The 18,270-nt window shown below is 42.9% G+C and overlaps 1 protein-coding gene across 1 annotated transcript in view; it reads left to right on the top strand.

Moving 5' to 3' along the window:
• The window catches only part of man1a2 (mannosidase alpha class 1A member 2), a 128,164-nt gene extending 110,207 nt beyond the window's left edge, over positions 1–17,957 (top strand). The window contains exons 10-12 of the mRNA XM_033033473.1: positions 2,594–2,766; positions 4,979–5,094; positions 16,469–17,957. Coding sequence (XP_032889364.1) covers positions 2,594–2,766; positions 4,979–5,094; positions 16,469–16,601 — 422 coding nt within the window. The 3' untranslated portion in view covers positions 16,602–17,957. The remainder of the gene's footprint in view (positions 1–2,593; positions 2,767–4,978; positions 5,095–16,468) is intronic.
• The last annotated feature ends 313 nt before the right edge of the window (positions 17,958–18,270 follow it).

Raw genomic sequence — 18,270 nt, 5'->3', positions numbered from 1 at the left:
CTGCCGGCCCGCGGCCAACTTCTATCGCGGGCGCGGTGGCGACTTCCCATCACCCCTGGAGGGGAGCTTCGACCGCCGGCCCTGCGGTCTGCAGTGCTTCTGGCTGTGGCGTGGCGGGAACTTTAAACTTTAAATCTTCTACCGCCGGCCTGCGGCCTACACCAACTTAAAGCCGTGGTCTCCGGTGGGGAAGAGCCGACTCTGGACTTACCTGGACTTGTACCTTGTCCTTTTACCATCTGGACGCCCGCAGCAACAGCTGCGGAGGGTTGAGGTCCCGACCACGGGGGAAAATGGAGGAGGACTGGCCAAATTGTGTGCCTTCCACCACAGTGATGAATGCTGTGGTGGATGTTTGTGTTAAATTTTTATTGTGTTTTTGTGTGTGTTCTTTATCATTGTACCGCTGCTGACATATTCATTTCACTTGCACTTATGTGCAATGTGACAAATAAACCGTATTGTATTGTATTGTATTGTATTGGACCATCCTTTAGACTAAAGAAGGATCCTGACCCTAAACGGTGTTCTACAGAGATGCTGCCTGACCCGCTGAGTAACCCCCAACACTTTGTGTGTTACTGCATTTTATTTTCAGTCTTAGCATCTACTCCAAAGCATTGATGGAATGTATTCATGAAACCATATAAAGAAGAGGCAGCATCACTCGACTGCGGAGAAAGTCCAAGGCTTTAACCTAGAAGCTGTCACCTTCAACACTATTTTTAGGCTAATTTCTTGTAATAGTTATTTATTTAGGTCAGGAACCTTCCCTGTCACTAATAAATCTGCCCAAGCGTTCTGATAAATAATTGATGAAGTATTCGGATTTTGCTATCCTGTATCATGCATTATAAACAAGAATTAAATTGTTTGCCGCGTCAGAAAAATGGAACAGGCGCCGATTTTATTTTTAAAAGGACTGTCTATGCTGGAAAGCTGAAATAAGAACTGGAAAATACTGGAAATCAATAAGTTAGGCAGTAACAATGGAAGAAAAACAGTTAACATTGCATGTTCATGGCCCTTCATCAAAGCTTAGTCAAGTCTTAAAACTAGAATGTTAACTTTTTCTCTGTCCATGAGTGCTAGCTGACATACTGGTTATTTTTTTTCCCACTTAAGGCCCTCATAAAAGTTGACTTTAAGCTGATCATAGGCTCCTGGTTATCTGCTTAAATGACTTAGTTGTTCATTTGAAAGGTCTGGCCTTGCTTTCCATAACAAAGATCCTTACTGGGAATGATGTGGTAATTTAATTCCCTGCCGCTGTCATCCCCATCCTTGTTTTGTATTAGATCGATATGGGGAAGCTGTGCTTAGTTTAGTGCAGACGTACAATGAGGAAACAGGCCCTTCGGCCCATCAAGTCCACATTGACCATCGATCATCAGTTCACACTGGTTCTATGACTTTCAGATCCTCTCCCTGCACACTAGGGGCAACTTATAGAGAACAATTAACCTAGAATCCTGCACGTCTTTGGGATGTGGGAAGAAACCGGAGGAAACTCACGTGGTCACAGGGAGAACGTGCAAACTGTGCACGACTTTACCCGGGGTCAGGATTGAACCTAGGTCTCTGTTGCTGTGAGGCAACAGCTCTATAGCTGCACCACTGGGCTGCAACCAGCATCTCAGTTACTTTTCAAATTAAAAATGGAAACATGATTTTTGAGAGCTCCACCGCGTGGAGCCTTTGGGACTTTAACATCACTCCCTTTGCCAGGGATCAACCTCGGAGCTCCAACCGTGAGAGCCCGAGGACTTAATGTCAGGGAGCTCACGGTCTCTGGTCAGAGACCGACTTTGGGAACTCCAAGCTGCAGGAACTTCGACCGCCCCGTCACGGGAGTTTCGATCACCCCGACACGGAGCTTCGATCACCCCGACACGGAGCTTCGATCGCCCCGACACGGAGCTTCGATCGCCCCGACACGGAGCTTCGATCGCCCCGACACGGAGCTTCGATCGCCCCAACGCAGGAGCTTCGATCACCCCGACACGGAGCTTCGACCGGCGGCTGCGGGAGCTTCGATCACCCCGACACGGAGCTTCGATCGCCCCGACACGAAGCTTCGATCGCCCCGACACGGAGCTTCGATCGCCCCAACGCAGGAGCTTCGATCACCCCGACACGGAGCTTCGACCGGCGGCTGCGGGAGCTTCGATCGCCCCAACGCAGGAGCTTCGATCACCCCGACACAGAGCTTCAACCGGCGGCTGCGGGAGCTTTGATCGCCCCGACGTATGGTTCGACTGCGGTAGAATAAAGAGGAAGAAGATTGTACTTTTTTGCTTTCCGTCACAGTGAGGAATGTGGAGAATCCGCTGTGGTGGATGTTTATGTTAACTTTTATGTAGTTGTGTGTCTTGTTGCTTTTTTTTCCTGTATGACTGTATGGTAATTCGCATATCACTGTATCTTAATTGGTACATGTGACAATGCATAGACTTTTGAAACCATTGAACTTATAACAGTTTTAAGTGATACTTTGCACGGACAATTAGGAGCCTAAGAATTTTGAATTGCTTTAATTTGTTTGCCTGCTAACCTGCTAATTTTCTTTCTTTCCAAAAAAAATATTTTCCAGTGCTAAAGTTGGGCCCCGAGGCATTCAAATTTGACGGCGGGACGGAAGGAGTGGCACTGCGGCAAAATGAGAAATACTACATCCTTCGGCCAGAAGTCATAGAAACCTACTGGTACATGTGGAGATTCACCCACGACCCCAAGTATAGGCAGTGGGGCTGGGAGGCAGCTCAGGTGAGAAACGTCTCGTCACATTGTGGGAGGGAACAAACAGTGATTTTGACTACTACTTGTCTTTTTCCTCTGTCATAAGTTCTTGGAGGAGAATTAGGCTATTCAGCCCATCAATTCTACTCCGCCACTAGATCATGGCTGATTTATCTTTCTCCACCCATTCTCCTGCCTTCTCCCCAAAAAGCCTGACACCCGCATTAATCAAGAACCTATCTCTGCCTTAAAAATACTCACTGCCTTTGCCTCCACAGCCTTCTGTGGCAATTAATTCCACAGATTTTCTTTAGTCACCACCCTCTGACTAAAGAAATTCCTCCTCATCTCCTTTCTTAAGGTACGTCCTTTTATTCTGAGGGTGTGACCTCTGGTCCTAGACTCTCCCACAAGTGGAAACGTTCTCTCCACATCCACTATCCAGTCTTTGAATTTGGTTGCAGCCGTCACTGTCTGTTTCCTGTGGAAGATGTAATGGGCATCTTTTTTTCAAATCCTTGGAAAGAACATGAGGGAAATTCGGTTATCTATGAAGAATATTTAACAGTTCGATTAACAGAGCCCTTGATGGTTTATAGAAACAAACAAATTTCCATTATAATCAACGTGTCTTGAATAAATGGATCTTTAAATATAAGAAGTAATTAATTTGTCATTAACGTGAAGAAAATCTATAAACAGAATTGCATACTGTAAGACAAAACGTTTAATGCATTTGTCTTTATGTGACTGTAGTATTGCAAGAAAGTGATACTAAAATAGCTGTGAAATTATGCAAGACTTTTAAGATATCCACTTTATTGGCAGTGTAAAGCTGATTTTTAAGACACTTGAGGCCACGTGGCTTTTTACTGTTTTCAGATGGAAAAATGGCTGTTTTTTTTTTTGTTTATTTAAAGTATTACCTTCATTTGGACAGGCATAAAATTAAAAAAAGTATATTTACTTTGCTTCCGTGGTAAGTTCTCATACCTTTGGGTATAGGAACAGATTTGATGGTAATATTATGCTTTTCATTATATTAAAAATGTCCTGTTAAGTTCTGAATATTAGAGCTACTCTCATTGATTAGTTCATTTTTTTTAAATCCTCAAATTAAATTTTACAGCACTTCAAGTGTTGTATTTTAAGAGACTTTGCAATTATTGAGAATTTCTCACTTTTAAATTCTTCAATTATCGTTATTCCGGTACAAAATGACACTTGTTTATACTTTTCTGAAGAGATTTTAAGACCCAGTTATGTTTCTAATAAAGGTGTCGCAGCGGGTAGAGCTGCTACCTCACAGCACCAGAGACCTGGGTTTGACCCTAACCTCAGATGTTGGCTGTGTGGAGTTTGCACGTTCTCCCTGTGACTGTGTGGGTTTCCTCCCGGTACTCCGGTTTACTCCCATGTCCCAAAAAGGACATGGTTAATTGGCCTCTTTAATATTGTCCCGAATGTGTAGGGAGTGGATGAGAAAGTGGGGATAACATAAAACTAATGGAGGAGCAAATTGGAGGAGCAGCACCTCATATTTTGCTTGGGTAGTTTACACCGCAGCGGTATGAACATTGACCTCCAATTTCAGGCAGTCCTTGCTTTCTCCCTCCTTTCCCTCCCCTTCCCAGCTCTCCCACAGCCCACTGTCTCCGCTTCTTCTTCTTCCCGCCCCCACCCCCACATCAGTCTGAAGAAGGGTCTCGACCCGAAACGTCACCCATTCCTTAGCTCCATAGATGCTGGCTCACCCGCTGAGTTTCTCCAGCATTTTTGTCGACCTTTTATTTTTCCAGCATTTGCAGTTCTTTCTTAAACATAGAACTAATGTGGTCGGTATGGACTCGGTGGGCTGGAGGGCCTGTTTCCATGCTGTATCTAAACTAAACCTTAAAGTAATACTAATTATGTAGGAAATAACTGTAGATACTGGTTTATACTGAAGATAGACACAAAATGCTGGATTAGCTCAGCGGGTCAGGCAGCATCTCTGGAGAAAAGGAATAGGTGACGTTTCGGGTCAGAACCCTTCTTCAGACTGATTATGTCAGCATCTCACTACTAATTATGTCAGCGTAGGTATTTTGCCAACATCTTTTAGTGTTTTAATTTCAAATTCCTTTGCTTCAATGAATTGTAAATATGTGTTTCATTTGCAGCTTTTTTTCTTGCATGACATTACCCCAAAACCTTTGGTTTAAACTCTGCATTTTTCTAACCATGCATCTGTTGGCAGGCTATCGACAAATACTGCAGGGTAGTCGGAGGATTTTCAGGAGTCAAAGATGTCTACTCTTCATCACCAGCCTACGATGATGTACAACAGAGTTTCTTCTTGGCTGAGACACTAAAGTAAGCAAAAAAATAAATTTAACCACCACTAGATATCTGCCAGTAACTTTTTTATAGGATATTTTGTGCTTGCCTTGGTTCTTGCTATTATATTACTTGGTTATAAGATTTTCCTTTAATATTTAAAAATGTGAAAAGTAATTCTCAACAGTATTGAAGTTGCTGTCATTTTATCGTTAACATTTTGAGTTCCTCCAGCAGATTTCTCCACTTGTTCCCACAATAACATTTTACAGGACAGCAGTATGTAACATAGAGTTGTTGCCTCACAGCGCCAGAGACTCAGGTTCCACCCTGACTACGGGTGCTCTCTGTATGGAGTTTGTACGTTCTCCCCGTGACCGCATGGGTTTTCTCCAGGTTCTCTGGATTTCTCCCACATCCCAAAGATATGCAGATTTGTCGGCTAATTAGCTTCAGTAAATTTGTTCCTAGTGGTGAGGATAGAACTGGTGTACAGATGATCGTTGGTTGGCGCAGACTCGGTGAGCTGACAGGCCTGTTTCCATGCTGCATCTCTAAACTAAAACAAAACATTTACAATTTAGAATAGGATGATGTGGGTCTCAGATGATGCTGGCTGCCTTTTTGAGGCAGCGACTCTGATAAATCCCTTTGATTGAATTGAATTGAATCCTTTATTTGTCATTCAGACCTTTCGGTCTGAACGAAATGTTGTTGCCTGCAGCCATACATGTAATAATAACAACACACAATAAACACAAATTAACATCCACCACAGTGAGTTCACCAAGCACCTCCTCACTGTGATGGAGGCAAAAGTCTTAGAGTTACTGTCTCTTCCCTCCTCTTCTCCCTCTGCGCTGAGGCGATACCCCACCGGGCGATGGTAAGTCAGTCCCGCGGTTCAAGCTCCGCGGCCCGGGGGTGGTCGAAGCTGCCGTCCTCCAGTCCAGCGGACGCAGCTGTTGCCACGGGAGCTCCGGAAAACAGGCACCAGCCTGTCACCTGCGAGCTCCCGACATTGTCCTCCACTGGCCCGCGGCCGGCCCCGGATTCAGGTCGCCGCCTCCAGAACGCCGCCTCAGCCACCGGAGCACCGTCTCCGCCCCGCACCGGGCCGCCCACAAGGGAGCGTCTCAGCCTCACACCGCGCTGCCCACACGGGAGCGCATTTTGCCGAGAGCCGGGCCGCCCACACGGGAGCGCCTTCCAGCCGGGACCCCGGCCGCCCACACGGGAGCGCCTTCCAGCCGGTAGCCGGGCCGCCCACACAGGAGTGTCTCAGCCCCGCGCCGTCCGCCCTCACCGGAGCGCCGAGTCGTGCCGCTGCCCGAACGTCGCCGCAGCTCGAAGACGGCCAGCCTCGCGTTGGTGAGTCATGGCTGGCTCTACCTCCGGAGCCTCGAGGTCGGTCGCAGGTTGGAGGCCGCCAGCTCCGCCATTAGGCCTCAGCGCAGACGGGGGGAAGAGAAGGGGGATACGACAAAAAAGTCGCATTCCCCCGAAGGGAGAGACAGAAAGCCCTGTTTCAGCCCCCCCCACACACACATAACACCACCTAATAACCAAAAGTTTAACTGAACTAGACAAAAAAAAACAACACAAAAAAAGTAAAAACAGACAGACTGCAGGCGATGATGGGGTCAGAGGCGATGATGGACAGGGCAGTGGTCACAACCTTCTGCCCGAAACATCGCCTATTTCCTTCGCTCCATAGATGCTGCTGCACCCGCTGAGTTTCTCCAGCATTTATTTGTACCTTAGAGTTATTCATTATTAGTGATGGTCTAAAGGTATACATGCTATAAAAAATAATCTTCCTGTGAAGATTACGGAGATTCGGTATGTCAACGAGGATTCTCTTGAACTTCTACAGGTGTACAGTAGATAGAGAGCATACTGACTGGTTGCATCATGGCCTGGTTCAGCAACTTGAGCGCCCAGGAGCAGAAATGACTGCAAAAGGTTCAGAGTCACTGCCTCAAAAAGGCAGCCAGCATCATCCGAGACCCAACATCATCCTGGCCACACACTCATTTCACCCCTGCCATCGGGAAGAAGGTACAGGAGCCTGAAAACTGTAATGTTCAGGCTCAGGAATAGCTACTTCCCTACAGCCATCAGGCTATTAAACACTACAACCTCAAATGAGCTCTGAACTACAATAGACTATTATTATTATTACTATTATTGCACTACTATTGTTTGTTTTTTGAGTATGTGTGTATCACCTGTTCTACATTTTGTTACGTTACAGCCTTATTTTAAAATTCATTTTTTTTATCATCAATCTACACACAATACCCCAGAATGAAGAAGTGAAAACAGATGTTTAGAAAATTTTGCAAAGTAATTTAAAAAAAAAACTGAAATATCACATAAGTATTCAGTCCCTTTACTCAGTACTTTGTTGAGGCACCTTTGGCAGCGATTACAGCCTCAAGTCTTCTTGGGTATGACGCTACAAGCTTGGCGCACCTGTATTTGGGTAATTTCTCCCATTCGTCTCTGCAGATCCTCTCAAGCTCTGTCAGGTTGGATGGGGAGCGTCGATGCACAGCTATTTTCAGGTCCCTCCAGAGATGTTCGATCAGGTACAAGTCCGGGCTCTGGCTGGGCCACTCAAGGACATTCATAGACATGTCACGAAGCCACTCCTGCATTGTCTTGGCTGTGTGCTTAGGGTCGTTGTCCTGTTGGAAGTTGAACCTCCAACCCAGTCTGAGATCCAGAACGCTCTGGAGCAGGTTTTCATCAAGGATCTCTCTGTACTTTGCTCCGTTCATCTTTCCCTCGACCCTGACTAGTCTCTCAGTTCCTGCCGTTGAAAAACATCCCCACAGCATGATGCTGCCACCACCATGCTTCACCGTAGGTATGGTATGGGCCAGGTGATGAGCCGTGCCTGGTTTCCTCCAGACGTGACGCTTGGCATTCAGGCCAAAGAGTTCAATCTTGGTTTCATCAGACCAGAGAATCTTGTTTCTCGTGATCTGAGAGTAATTTAGGTGCCTTTTGGCAAACTCCAAATGGGCTGTCATGTGCGTTTTACTGAGGACTCGCTCAGCCTACCACTCTACCATACAGATCTGATTGGTGGAGTGCTGCAGATATGGGTGCCCTTCTGGAAGGTTCTCCTATCTCCACAGAGGAACTCTGGAGCTCTGTCAGAATAACCATCGGGTTCTTGGTCACCTCCCTGACCAAGGCCCTTCTCCCCCGATTGCTCAGTTTGGCCAGGCAGCCAGCTCTATGAAGCTGGTTCCAAAGTTCTTTCATTTAATAATGACGGAGACCACCGTGCTCTTCAGGATCTATAAGCTGCAGAAATTGTTTTATACCCTTCCCCAAATCTGTGTCTCGACACAATCCTGTCTCGGAGATCTACGGGCAATTCCTTCGTCTTCATGCCTTGGTTTTTGCTCTGACATGCACTGTCAACTGTGGGACCTTATATAGACAGGTGTGTGTCTTTCCAAATCATGTACAATCAATTTAATATACCACTGGTGGACTCCAATCAAGTTGTGGAAACATCTCAAGGATAATCAATGGAAACAGGATGAACCTAACCTCAATTTTGAGTGTCATAGCAAAGGGTCTGAATACTTATGTAAATGTGATATTTCAGTTAATTCTTTTTAATTACTTTGCAAACATTTCTAAACACCTGTTTTCGCTTCTTCATTCTGGGGTATTGTGTGTAGATTGATGACAAAAGTAAAACTGATTTAATCCATTTTAAAATAAGGCTGTAACATTCAAAATGTAGAAAAGGTGAAGGGGTCTGAATACTTTCTGAACGCAGTGTGTGTGTGTATAATATATATATATGTGTGTGTGTGTGTGTAAATGTGTATAATATATACAGTGCATTGAGAAAGTATTCAGACCCCTTCACTTTTTCCACATTTTGTTACATTACAGCCTTATTCTAAAATTGGTTACAGTCATTTTTTTATTATCATCAATCTACGCACAATACCTCATAATATAAAAGCGAAAACAGGTGTTTAGTAATTATTGCAAAATAATTAAAAATAAATAACTGAAATATCACATTTACGTAAGTATTCAGACCCTTTGCTGTGACTCTCAAAATTGAGCTTTGGTGCATCGTGTTTCCATTGATTATCCTTGAGATGTTTCTACAACTTTATAGGTGTCTACAAGTGGTAAATTAAATTGATTGTACATGATTCGGAAAGGCACACACCTGTCTATAAAAGGTCCCACAGTTGGCAGTGCATGTCAGAGCAAAAAACAAGGCATGAAGACGAAGGAATTGTCTGTAGACCTCTGAGACAGGATTGTGTTGAGACACAGATCTGGGGAAGGGTGTAAAACATTTTTTGGAGCATTGCTGGTCCCGAAGAGCACAGTGGCCTCCGTCATTCTTAAATAAAACTTTGAAACCACCAGGACTCTTCATAGAGCCTGGCCAAACTGAGCAATCGGGGGAGAAGGGCCTTAGGATAGAGACTTACTAACATATTCAGGGAAGTGACCAAGAACCCGATGGTCACTCTGACAGAGCTCCAGAGTTCCTCTGTGGAGATGGGAGAAACTTCCAGAAGGACAACTATATCTACAGCACTCCACCAATCAGGCCTTTATTGTAGAGTGGCCAGACAGAAGCCACTCCTCAGTTAAAGGCACATGACAGCCCGCTTGGAGTTTGCCAAAAGGCACCTAAACAAAATTCCCTGGCCTGATGAAACCAAGATTGAACTCTTTGGCCGGAATGCCAAGTGTCACGTCTGGAGGAAAACAGGCACCGCTCATCACCTGGCCAATACCATATCTATGGTGAAGCATGGTGGTGGCAGCATCATGCTGTAGGGATGTTTTTCAGCGGTAGGAACTGGGAGACCAGTCAGGATCGAGGTAAAGATGAACGGAGCAAAGTATAGAGAGATCCTTGATGAAAACCTGTTCCAGAGCGTTCAGGACCTCGGACTGGGGCAGACGTTCACCTTCCAACAGGACAACGACCTAAAGCTCACGTCCAAGACAACGCAGGAGTGACTTTGTGACAAGTCTGTGAATGTCCGTAAGTGGCCCGGACTTGAACCCGATCGAACATCTCTGGAGGGACCTGAAAATAGCTGTGCATCAACACTCCCCATCCAACCTGACAGAGCTTGAGAGGATCTGCAGAGAAGAATGGGATAAATTACCCAAATACAGGTGTGCCAAGCTTGTAGTGTGATACCCAAGAAGACTTGAGGTTGTAATCACTGCCAAAGGTGCCTCAATAAAGTACTGAGTAAAGGGTCTGAATACTTATGTAAATGTGATATTTCAGTTATTTATTTTCAATTATTTTGCAAAAATTTCTAAACACCTGTTTTCACTTATTTTATTGTGGGCTATTGTGTGTAGATTGCTGATAAAAAAAAATGAATTTAATCCATTTTAGAATAAGGCTGTAACGTAACAAAATGTGGAAAAAGTGAAGGGGTCTGAATACTTTCTGAATGCACTGTATATATATGGATATGCATGTGTGTATATACATACTGAACTTTTTTTTCTCTCTATCATATTATTTACAGTGTATTATGTTTACATATTCTGTTGTGCTGCAGCAAGTAATAATGTCATTGTTCCATCTGGGACACATGACAATAAAACACTCTTGACTATTCTCTCTTGACATGTCCCAACTACACAAGTCCCACCTTCCAGCATTTGGTCCATATCCCTCCAAACCTGTCCAACTGTTTCTTAAATGTTGGGATAGTCCCTGCCTCAACTACCTCATCTGGCAGCTTGTTCCATACATCCACCATCCTTTGTGAGAAAAAGTTACCCCTCAGATTCCTATTAAATCTTTACCCTTTACCTTAAACCTACAATGCACTCCATAATGTTTGGGACAAAGACCCATCATTTATTTATTTGCCTCTGCACTCCACAATTTGTGATTTGTAATAGAAAAAACCACATGTGGTTAAAGTGCACATTATCAGATTATATTAAAGGGTATTTTTTTATACATTTTGGTTTCACGATGTAGAAATTACAGCTGTGTTTATACATAGTCCCCCTATTTCAGAGCACCATAATGTTTGGGACACATGGCTTCACGGGTATTTGTAATTGCTCAGGTGTGTTTAAATGCTTCCTTCATGCAGGTATGAAAGAGCTTTCAACACCTAATCTTTCCTCCAGTCTTTCCATCACCTTTGGAAACATTTATTGCTGTTTATCAACATGAGGACCAAAGTTGTAGCCAATGAAAGTCAAAGAAGCCATTATGAGACTGAGAAACAAGAATAAAGAGACATCAGCCAAACCTTACACTTACCAAAACCAACTGTTTGGAACATCAATAAGAAGAAAGAGAGCACTAATCGCAAAGGGACTGGCAGCCCAAGGAAGACCTCCACAGCTGATGACAGAAGAACTTTCTCTATAATAAAGAAAAATCCCCAAACACCTATCCGACAGATCAGAAACACTCTTCAGGTGTGGATTTGTCAATGACCACTGTCCGCAGAAGACTTCATGAACAGAAATACAGAGGCTACACTACAAGATGCAAACCACTGGTTAGCTGCAAAAATAGATGGCCAGTTTACAGTTTGCCAAGAAGTACTTAGAAGAGCAACCACAGTCCTGGAAAAAAGGTCTTGTGGGCAGATGAGATGAAGATTAACTTATATCAGAGTGATGGCAAGAGCAAAGTATGGAGGAGAGAAGGAACTGCCCAAGATCCAAAACATACCACCTCACCTGTGAAACACGGTGGTGGAGGTGTTATGGCCTGGGCATGTATGGGTGCTGAAGTTACTGGCTCACTTATCTTCATTGATGCTACAACTGCTGATGGTAGTAGCATAATTAATTCTGAAGTGTATAGACACATTCTATCTGTTCAAGTTCAAACAAATACATAGAGGTACCCACTAGAGGAGGGGCAGTGCTGGACCTCCTGTTAGGAAATGAGACGGGACAGGTTGCGGAGGTATGCGTTGGGGAGCACTTCGGGTCCAGTGATCACAATACCATTAGTTTCAATATAATTATGGAGAAGGTCAGAACTAGACCTAGGGTTGAGATTTTTGATTGGAGAAAGGCAAACTTTGATGAGATGCGAGATGATTTAAAAGGAGTGGACTGGGACATTTTGTTTTATGGGAAAGATGTAGAAGAAAAATGGTGGACATTTAAAGGGGAAATTTTAAGAGTACAGAATCTTTATGTTCCTGTTCGGTTGAAAGGAAACAGTAAAAATTGGAAAGAGCCCTGGTTTTCAAGGGAAATTGGACATCTTGTTCGGAAAAAGAGGGAGATCTACAATAATTATAGGCAGCATGAAGTAAATGAGGTGCTTGTGGAGTATAAGGAATGTAAAAAGAATCTTAAGAAAGAAATTAGAAAAGCTAAAAGAAGATATGAGGTTGCTTTGGCAAGTAAGGTGAAAGTAAATCCAAAGGGTTTCTACAGCTATATTAATAGCAAAAGGATAACGAGGGATAAAATTGGTCCATTGGAGAAACAGAGTGGGCAGCTATCTGCAGAGCCAAAAGAGATGGGGGAAATATTGAACAATTTCTTTTCTTCGGTATTCACCAAGGAGAAGGATATTGAATTATGTGAGGTAAGGGAAACGAGTAGAGTAGTTATGGATACTATGAGTTTCAAAGTAAAAGAAGTACTGACACTTTTGAAAAATATAAAAGTGGATAAGTCTCCAGGTCCTGACAGGATATTCCCTAGGACATTGAGGGAAGTTAGTGTAGAAATAGCCGGGGCTATGACAGAAATATTTCAAATGTCATTAGAAACGGGAATAGTCCCCGAGGATTGGCGTACTGCGCATGTTGTTCCATTGTTTAAAAAGGGTTCTAAGAGTAAACCTAGCAATTATAGACCTGTTAGTTTGACTTCAGTGGTGGGCAAATTAATGGAAAAGATACTTAGAGATAATATATATAAGCATCTGGATAAACAGGGTCTGATTAGGAACAGTCAACATGGATTTGTGCCTGGAAGGTCATGTTTGACTAATCTTCTTGAATTTTTTGAAGAGGTTACTAGGGAAATTGACGAGGGTAAAGCAGTGGATGTTGTCTATATGGACTTTAGTAAGGCCTTTGACAAGGTTCCTCATGGAAGGTTGGTTAAGAAGGTTAAACTGTTGGGTATAAATGCAGGAATAGCAAGATGGATTCAGCAGTGGCTGAATGGGAGAAGCCAGAGGGTAATGGTGGATGGCTGTTTGTCGGGTTGGGGGCAGGTGACTAGTGGGGTGCCTCAGGGATCTGTGTTGGGTCCTTTGTTGTTTGTCATGTACATCAATGATCTGGATGAAGGGGTGGTAAATTGGATTAGTAAGTATGCAGATGATACCAAGATAGGGGGTGTTGTGGATAATGAAGAGGATTTCCAAAGTCTACAGAGTGATTTAGGCCATTTGGAAAAATGGGCTGAAAGATGGCAGATGGAGTTTAATGCTGATAAATGTGAGGTGTTACACCTTGGCAGGACAAATCAAAATAGGACGTACATGATAAATGGTAGGGAATTGAAGAATACAGTTGAACAGAGGGATCTGGGAATAACCGTGCATAGTTCCTTGAAGGTGGAATCTCATATAGATAGGGTGGTAAAGAAAGCTTTTGGTATGCTAGCCTTTATAAATCAGAGCATTGAGTATAGAAGCTGGGATGTAATGTTAAAATTGTACAAGGCATTGGTGAGACCAAATCTGGAGTATGGTGTACAATTTTGGTCGCCCAATTATAGGAAGGATGTCAACAAAATAGAGAGAGTACAGAGGAGATTTACTAGAATGTTGCCTGGGTTTCAACAACTAAGTTACAGAGATAGGTTGAATAAGTTAGGTCTTTATTCTCTGGAGTGCAGAAGGTTAAGGGGGGACTTGATAGAGGTCTTTAAAATGATGAGAGGGATAGACAGAGTTGATGTGATCAAGCTTTTCCCTTTGAGAATAGGGAAGATTCAAACAAGAGGACATGACTTCAGAATTAAGGGACAGAAGTTTAGGGGTAACATGAGGGGGAACTTCTTTACTCAGAGAGTGGTAGCGGTGTGGAATGAGCTTCCAGTGGAAGTGGTGGCGGCAGGTTCGTTGGTATCATTTAAGAATAAATTGGATAGGCATATGGATGAGAAGGGAATGGAGGGTTATGGTATGAGTGCAGGCAGGTGGGACTAAGGGAAAAAAATTGTTCGGCACGGACTTGTAGGGCCGAGATGGCCTGTTTCCGTGCTGTAATTGTTATATGGTTAAATGCCTCAAAACTCATTGGCCGGCGGTTCATTCTACAGCAAGACACTGATCCCAAACATACTGCTATAGCAACAAAGGAGTTTTCAAAGCTAAAAAATGGTAAATTCTTGAGTGGCCAAGTCAAGCATGCCTTTTATATGCTGAAGTGAAAACTGAAGGGAACTAGCCCCCAAAACAAACATAAGCTAAAGATGGCTGCATTACAGGCCTGGCAGAGCATCACCAGAGAAGACACCCAGCAACTGGTGATGTCCATGAATCGCAGACTTCAAGCGGTCATTGCATGCAAAGGATATGCAACAAAATACTAAACATAACTACTTTCATTTACATGACATTGCCGTGTCCCAAACATTATGGTGCCCTGAAATGGGTATAAACACTGCTGTGATTTCTGCATGGTGAAACCAAAATGTATAAAAATGATCTTTATTAAAATCTGACAATGTGCACTTTAACCAGATGTGATTTTTTTCTATTAAAATTTTCAAATTATGGAGAACAGAGGCAAATAAATAAATGATGGGTTTTTGTCCCAAACATTATGGTGGGCATTGTATGTCCTCTGGGCCTCGATTCACCTAATCTGGGCAAGAGACTCAAGTGCATCTCCCAATCTATTCCTCTCATGATCTTGTACACCTCTATAAGATCACCCCTCATCCTCCTGCGTTCCCATCTTACTCAACCTCTGCCTATAGCTCAGACCCTCTCGTCCTGGCAACATACTCGTAAATCTTCCTGCCCAGGATGCCCCGCATCCTTAAAGAAAACCTCATTATCCATGTACCTGCTCAGATGTCTTTTAAATGTTGTTATAGTATTTGTCTCGCCTCTTGCTGCTCGTTCCAATACCCATCACCCTCTGTGTGAAAACGTTGCCGCTCGGGTTCAAATTAAATCTTTCCACTTTCACCATAACACTATGTTCCCTGGTTCTTGATTTCCCCATCTCTGGGTAATTGAGTCTTTGCTTTCACCCTATCTATTTCCATCATGATCTTAAAAATGATTTGAACAAAGAAAAATGCATAATTTTCAAGCACACTAAAGTTAAATTGTGCAATAAATTGCTTTTCAAAAATGTATGCCTTATTTAATAGTTTCCTTTGGCTCTTTTAGTAGTTTGTCCAGTTTAGTTTATTATTGTCATGTGTACTGAGGTACAGCAAAAAGCTTTTTGTTGCGTGCTATTCAGTCAGCGAAACGACTATACATGATCACAATCAAGCCATCTGCAGTGTTCAGATACAGGATAACGGATCGAACATTTAGTACAAGATTTAGTCCGATTAAAGACACTTCAAAGGTCTCTAATGAGGTATATGGGAGGTCAGGACCACTCTCTAGCTGGTGTGAGGATTGTTCGGTTCCCTGATAACAGATGTGAAGAAACTGACCCTGAATCTGGAGGTGTGCGTTTTCAGACTTCTGTACACCTTGCCTGATGGATGAGACTGGTCCTTGATTATGCTGGTGGACTTGCGGAGGCAGCGTGAAATGCAGATGGAGTCAGTGGAAGGGAGGACTTGTTTGTGTGTTGGTCCAATCGACAATAGGTGCAGGAGTAGGCCATTCGGCCCTTTGAGCCAGCACCGCCATTCATGGTGATCATGTTTGATCATCCACAATCAGTATCCCGCTCCTGCCTTCTCCCCATATCCCCTGACTTCGGTCCCAAGTTATTACAGTTCTCCATATTAAGTCAAGTGATCAGTTTGGTGGTGGAGACAGCAATGTAATCTCACAATGGAATAGATCGGGTAGATGCACAAAGTCTCTTGCCCAGAGTAGGGTAATTGAGAACAGGAGGACCTAGGTTTGAGGTGAGGGAGGCACAATTTAATAGAAACCTGAGGGGCAACATTTTTACACCAAGGGTGGTAGGTATATGGAACAAGCTGCCAGAGGAGGTAATTAAGACAGGTACTATCACAACTTAAAAAAAAACCATTTGGGCAGGTAGATGAATAGGAAAGGTTTAGAGGGATATGGGCCAAGCACAGGCAGGTGTGTCAAGTGTCAATGGGACTTTTGGGGAGAAGGGCCTTTATGATCCTATGACAATGACTTTTTTTAAATTTAGACACATTTTCTGCTGTAATTAGTGTTTCATGACATAAATGTGTTTTTCTTTAATTTCAGGTACCTGTACCTCCTGTTTTCTAGTGATGACCTCTTGCCCTTGGACTATTGGGTTTTTAACACAGAAGCTCATCCTCTTCCTATTTTACGTTCTATGAACTCTACCCTGTCTGGAAATATAGTATTTCAATGAGGACCGTAAGAGAACTGGAGGTGAACTCCGCTGTTATGTCGTAGTGCTAGCAGGACAAGTGCAACTAATCTTCAGAAGAAAGAAAGGATCCTAATCAACAAGCCTTGATTTAAATCATGCAAGAAAGATGTGGACAACTGGGGATAATGCATCTTTGACAGCAGAGTAACAATGAATGTACAAGTTTACCATGGTGTAGTTGGCAATCAGTACAGTGTGACTGCTGTACAATTAACTGTATGACTGACGTTCAAAGAAAGCTTAACAGCACTAGATGTATGTAAGTAGTACAGGATTTTTTTCTTCTGCACTACCAAAAGCCATTGAGTCCCAGGCAAGAGTGGAAAAGCCTCCGTTTTTAAAGAAATGGTATCCCTTTTGTGGAGTTGGTTCTTCCTAGCCAAAAAAAAAGATCTTTCAATTTTTGTAGGGATAATCCTTGCAAGTGGCTGCTTCCTTATTGAACAAGGGGTTTGTTCCTGTTCTGATGTAGCATAAGGCTGCTGATATATTGGGATTGTTGGAATCTTACCAGTATAAGTGTGCTTGTAATATCTGCACTTTGCAAATTTTCTTTACTCATAAAGAAGTCTTTGTGTTGTCTTTTTTCCAAAAGATTATTGGTATCACTGTTTCAAATGAGAAGCCCCAGTCAATCGTCATTCTTGGTTTATTGTGGACGAACTTTAATCTTGTAGTGTAATTTCCAGTATTGTAAAAAATGGTGTTCTTTTTCCAGGATGTTTCTGTTCTCATTTGGACAGGGAAACTGTGGCACTTATTATTGTACAGGATTAGTTTCCAACAGAGGTTGAATTCATTTGAGACTGAGCCACTGAATTGTGGTAAAATGACAAGAAGGTGGCTGATTTTAATCTTTAAGTTCACAATTGGCTGGTGTTCAAGATTAATCAGGGTGTTCATCAGCACATGAGGCCTGAGGTCCAAACGAGAGAGAATTCCTGGAGTTTGTACACATCTTTTACAGTGTCAAAGAGGAATTAGACATCTGTATTGTGAGCATCACTCAATCAAGTTCTGTGAAACATGTTGGAAGTTAACCAGAATGAATCCTGCAAAAACTATGCTTGTCTCTCACTTCCCCAAACTTCTTAAAAATATATATCTATTTTATACAATCTGCTCCTCTTAACTCAGTTGCTTAAATTACCTGTAATTTAATCAACAACAAAAATTCTATCTCCAAATTCCCAGCATGATGTATTATTTATGCTTAATTCAAATTCATCAGCATTTCAGTTATTTAGTGCAAATGTGACTTTGAATTATTAGGAGTAGAATGTATGCATACTGAAACAAAGGTGTAGCTAATGATTAAACATGCTGGTCTCTCTATGTTTACTCTTACCGTCTGTTTGCTAGAAGTTCAAAAGGAACTTATTCCCTGCTTTGATAAACTACCTTACATTTGATTCAAGGGATTCAGCGAAAGGGAAGAGGTTTTGTTTCCTCGAGAGCCAATTTACAGCTGCAGGAAACTGAATTGTAATAAGGAATGGAACTTGTTACCATTTCATAATGCCTGCCAAACCCATGCAGAACAAAGTAAATATTGACACCCACATTCTCACTGTTGCACACTGTGTCACTTTCCCTCTAATTCCCTTGCCCCCCTGATTGCATTATAAATATTCCCTGTTCAGGTTTC

The sequence above is a fragment of the Amblyraja radiata genome, chromosome 14 (genome assembly GCF_010909765.2).
Source record: "Amblyraja radiata isolate CabotCenter1 chromosome 14, sAmbRad1.1.pri, whole genome shotgun sequence".
NCBI lineage: Eukaryota > Metazoa > Chordata > Chondrichthyes > Rajiformes > Rajidae > Amblyraja > Amblyraja radiata.
Note: the sequence above shows the minus strand (reverse complement) of the source record. Positions and strands in the feature narration are given on the sequence as shown.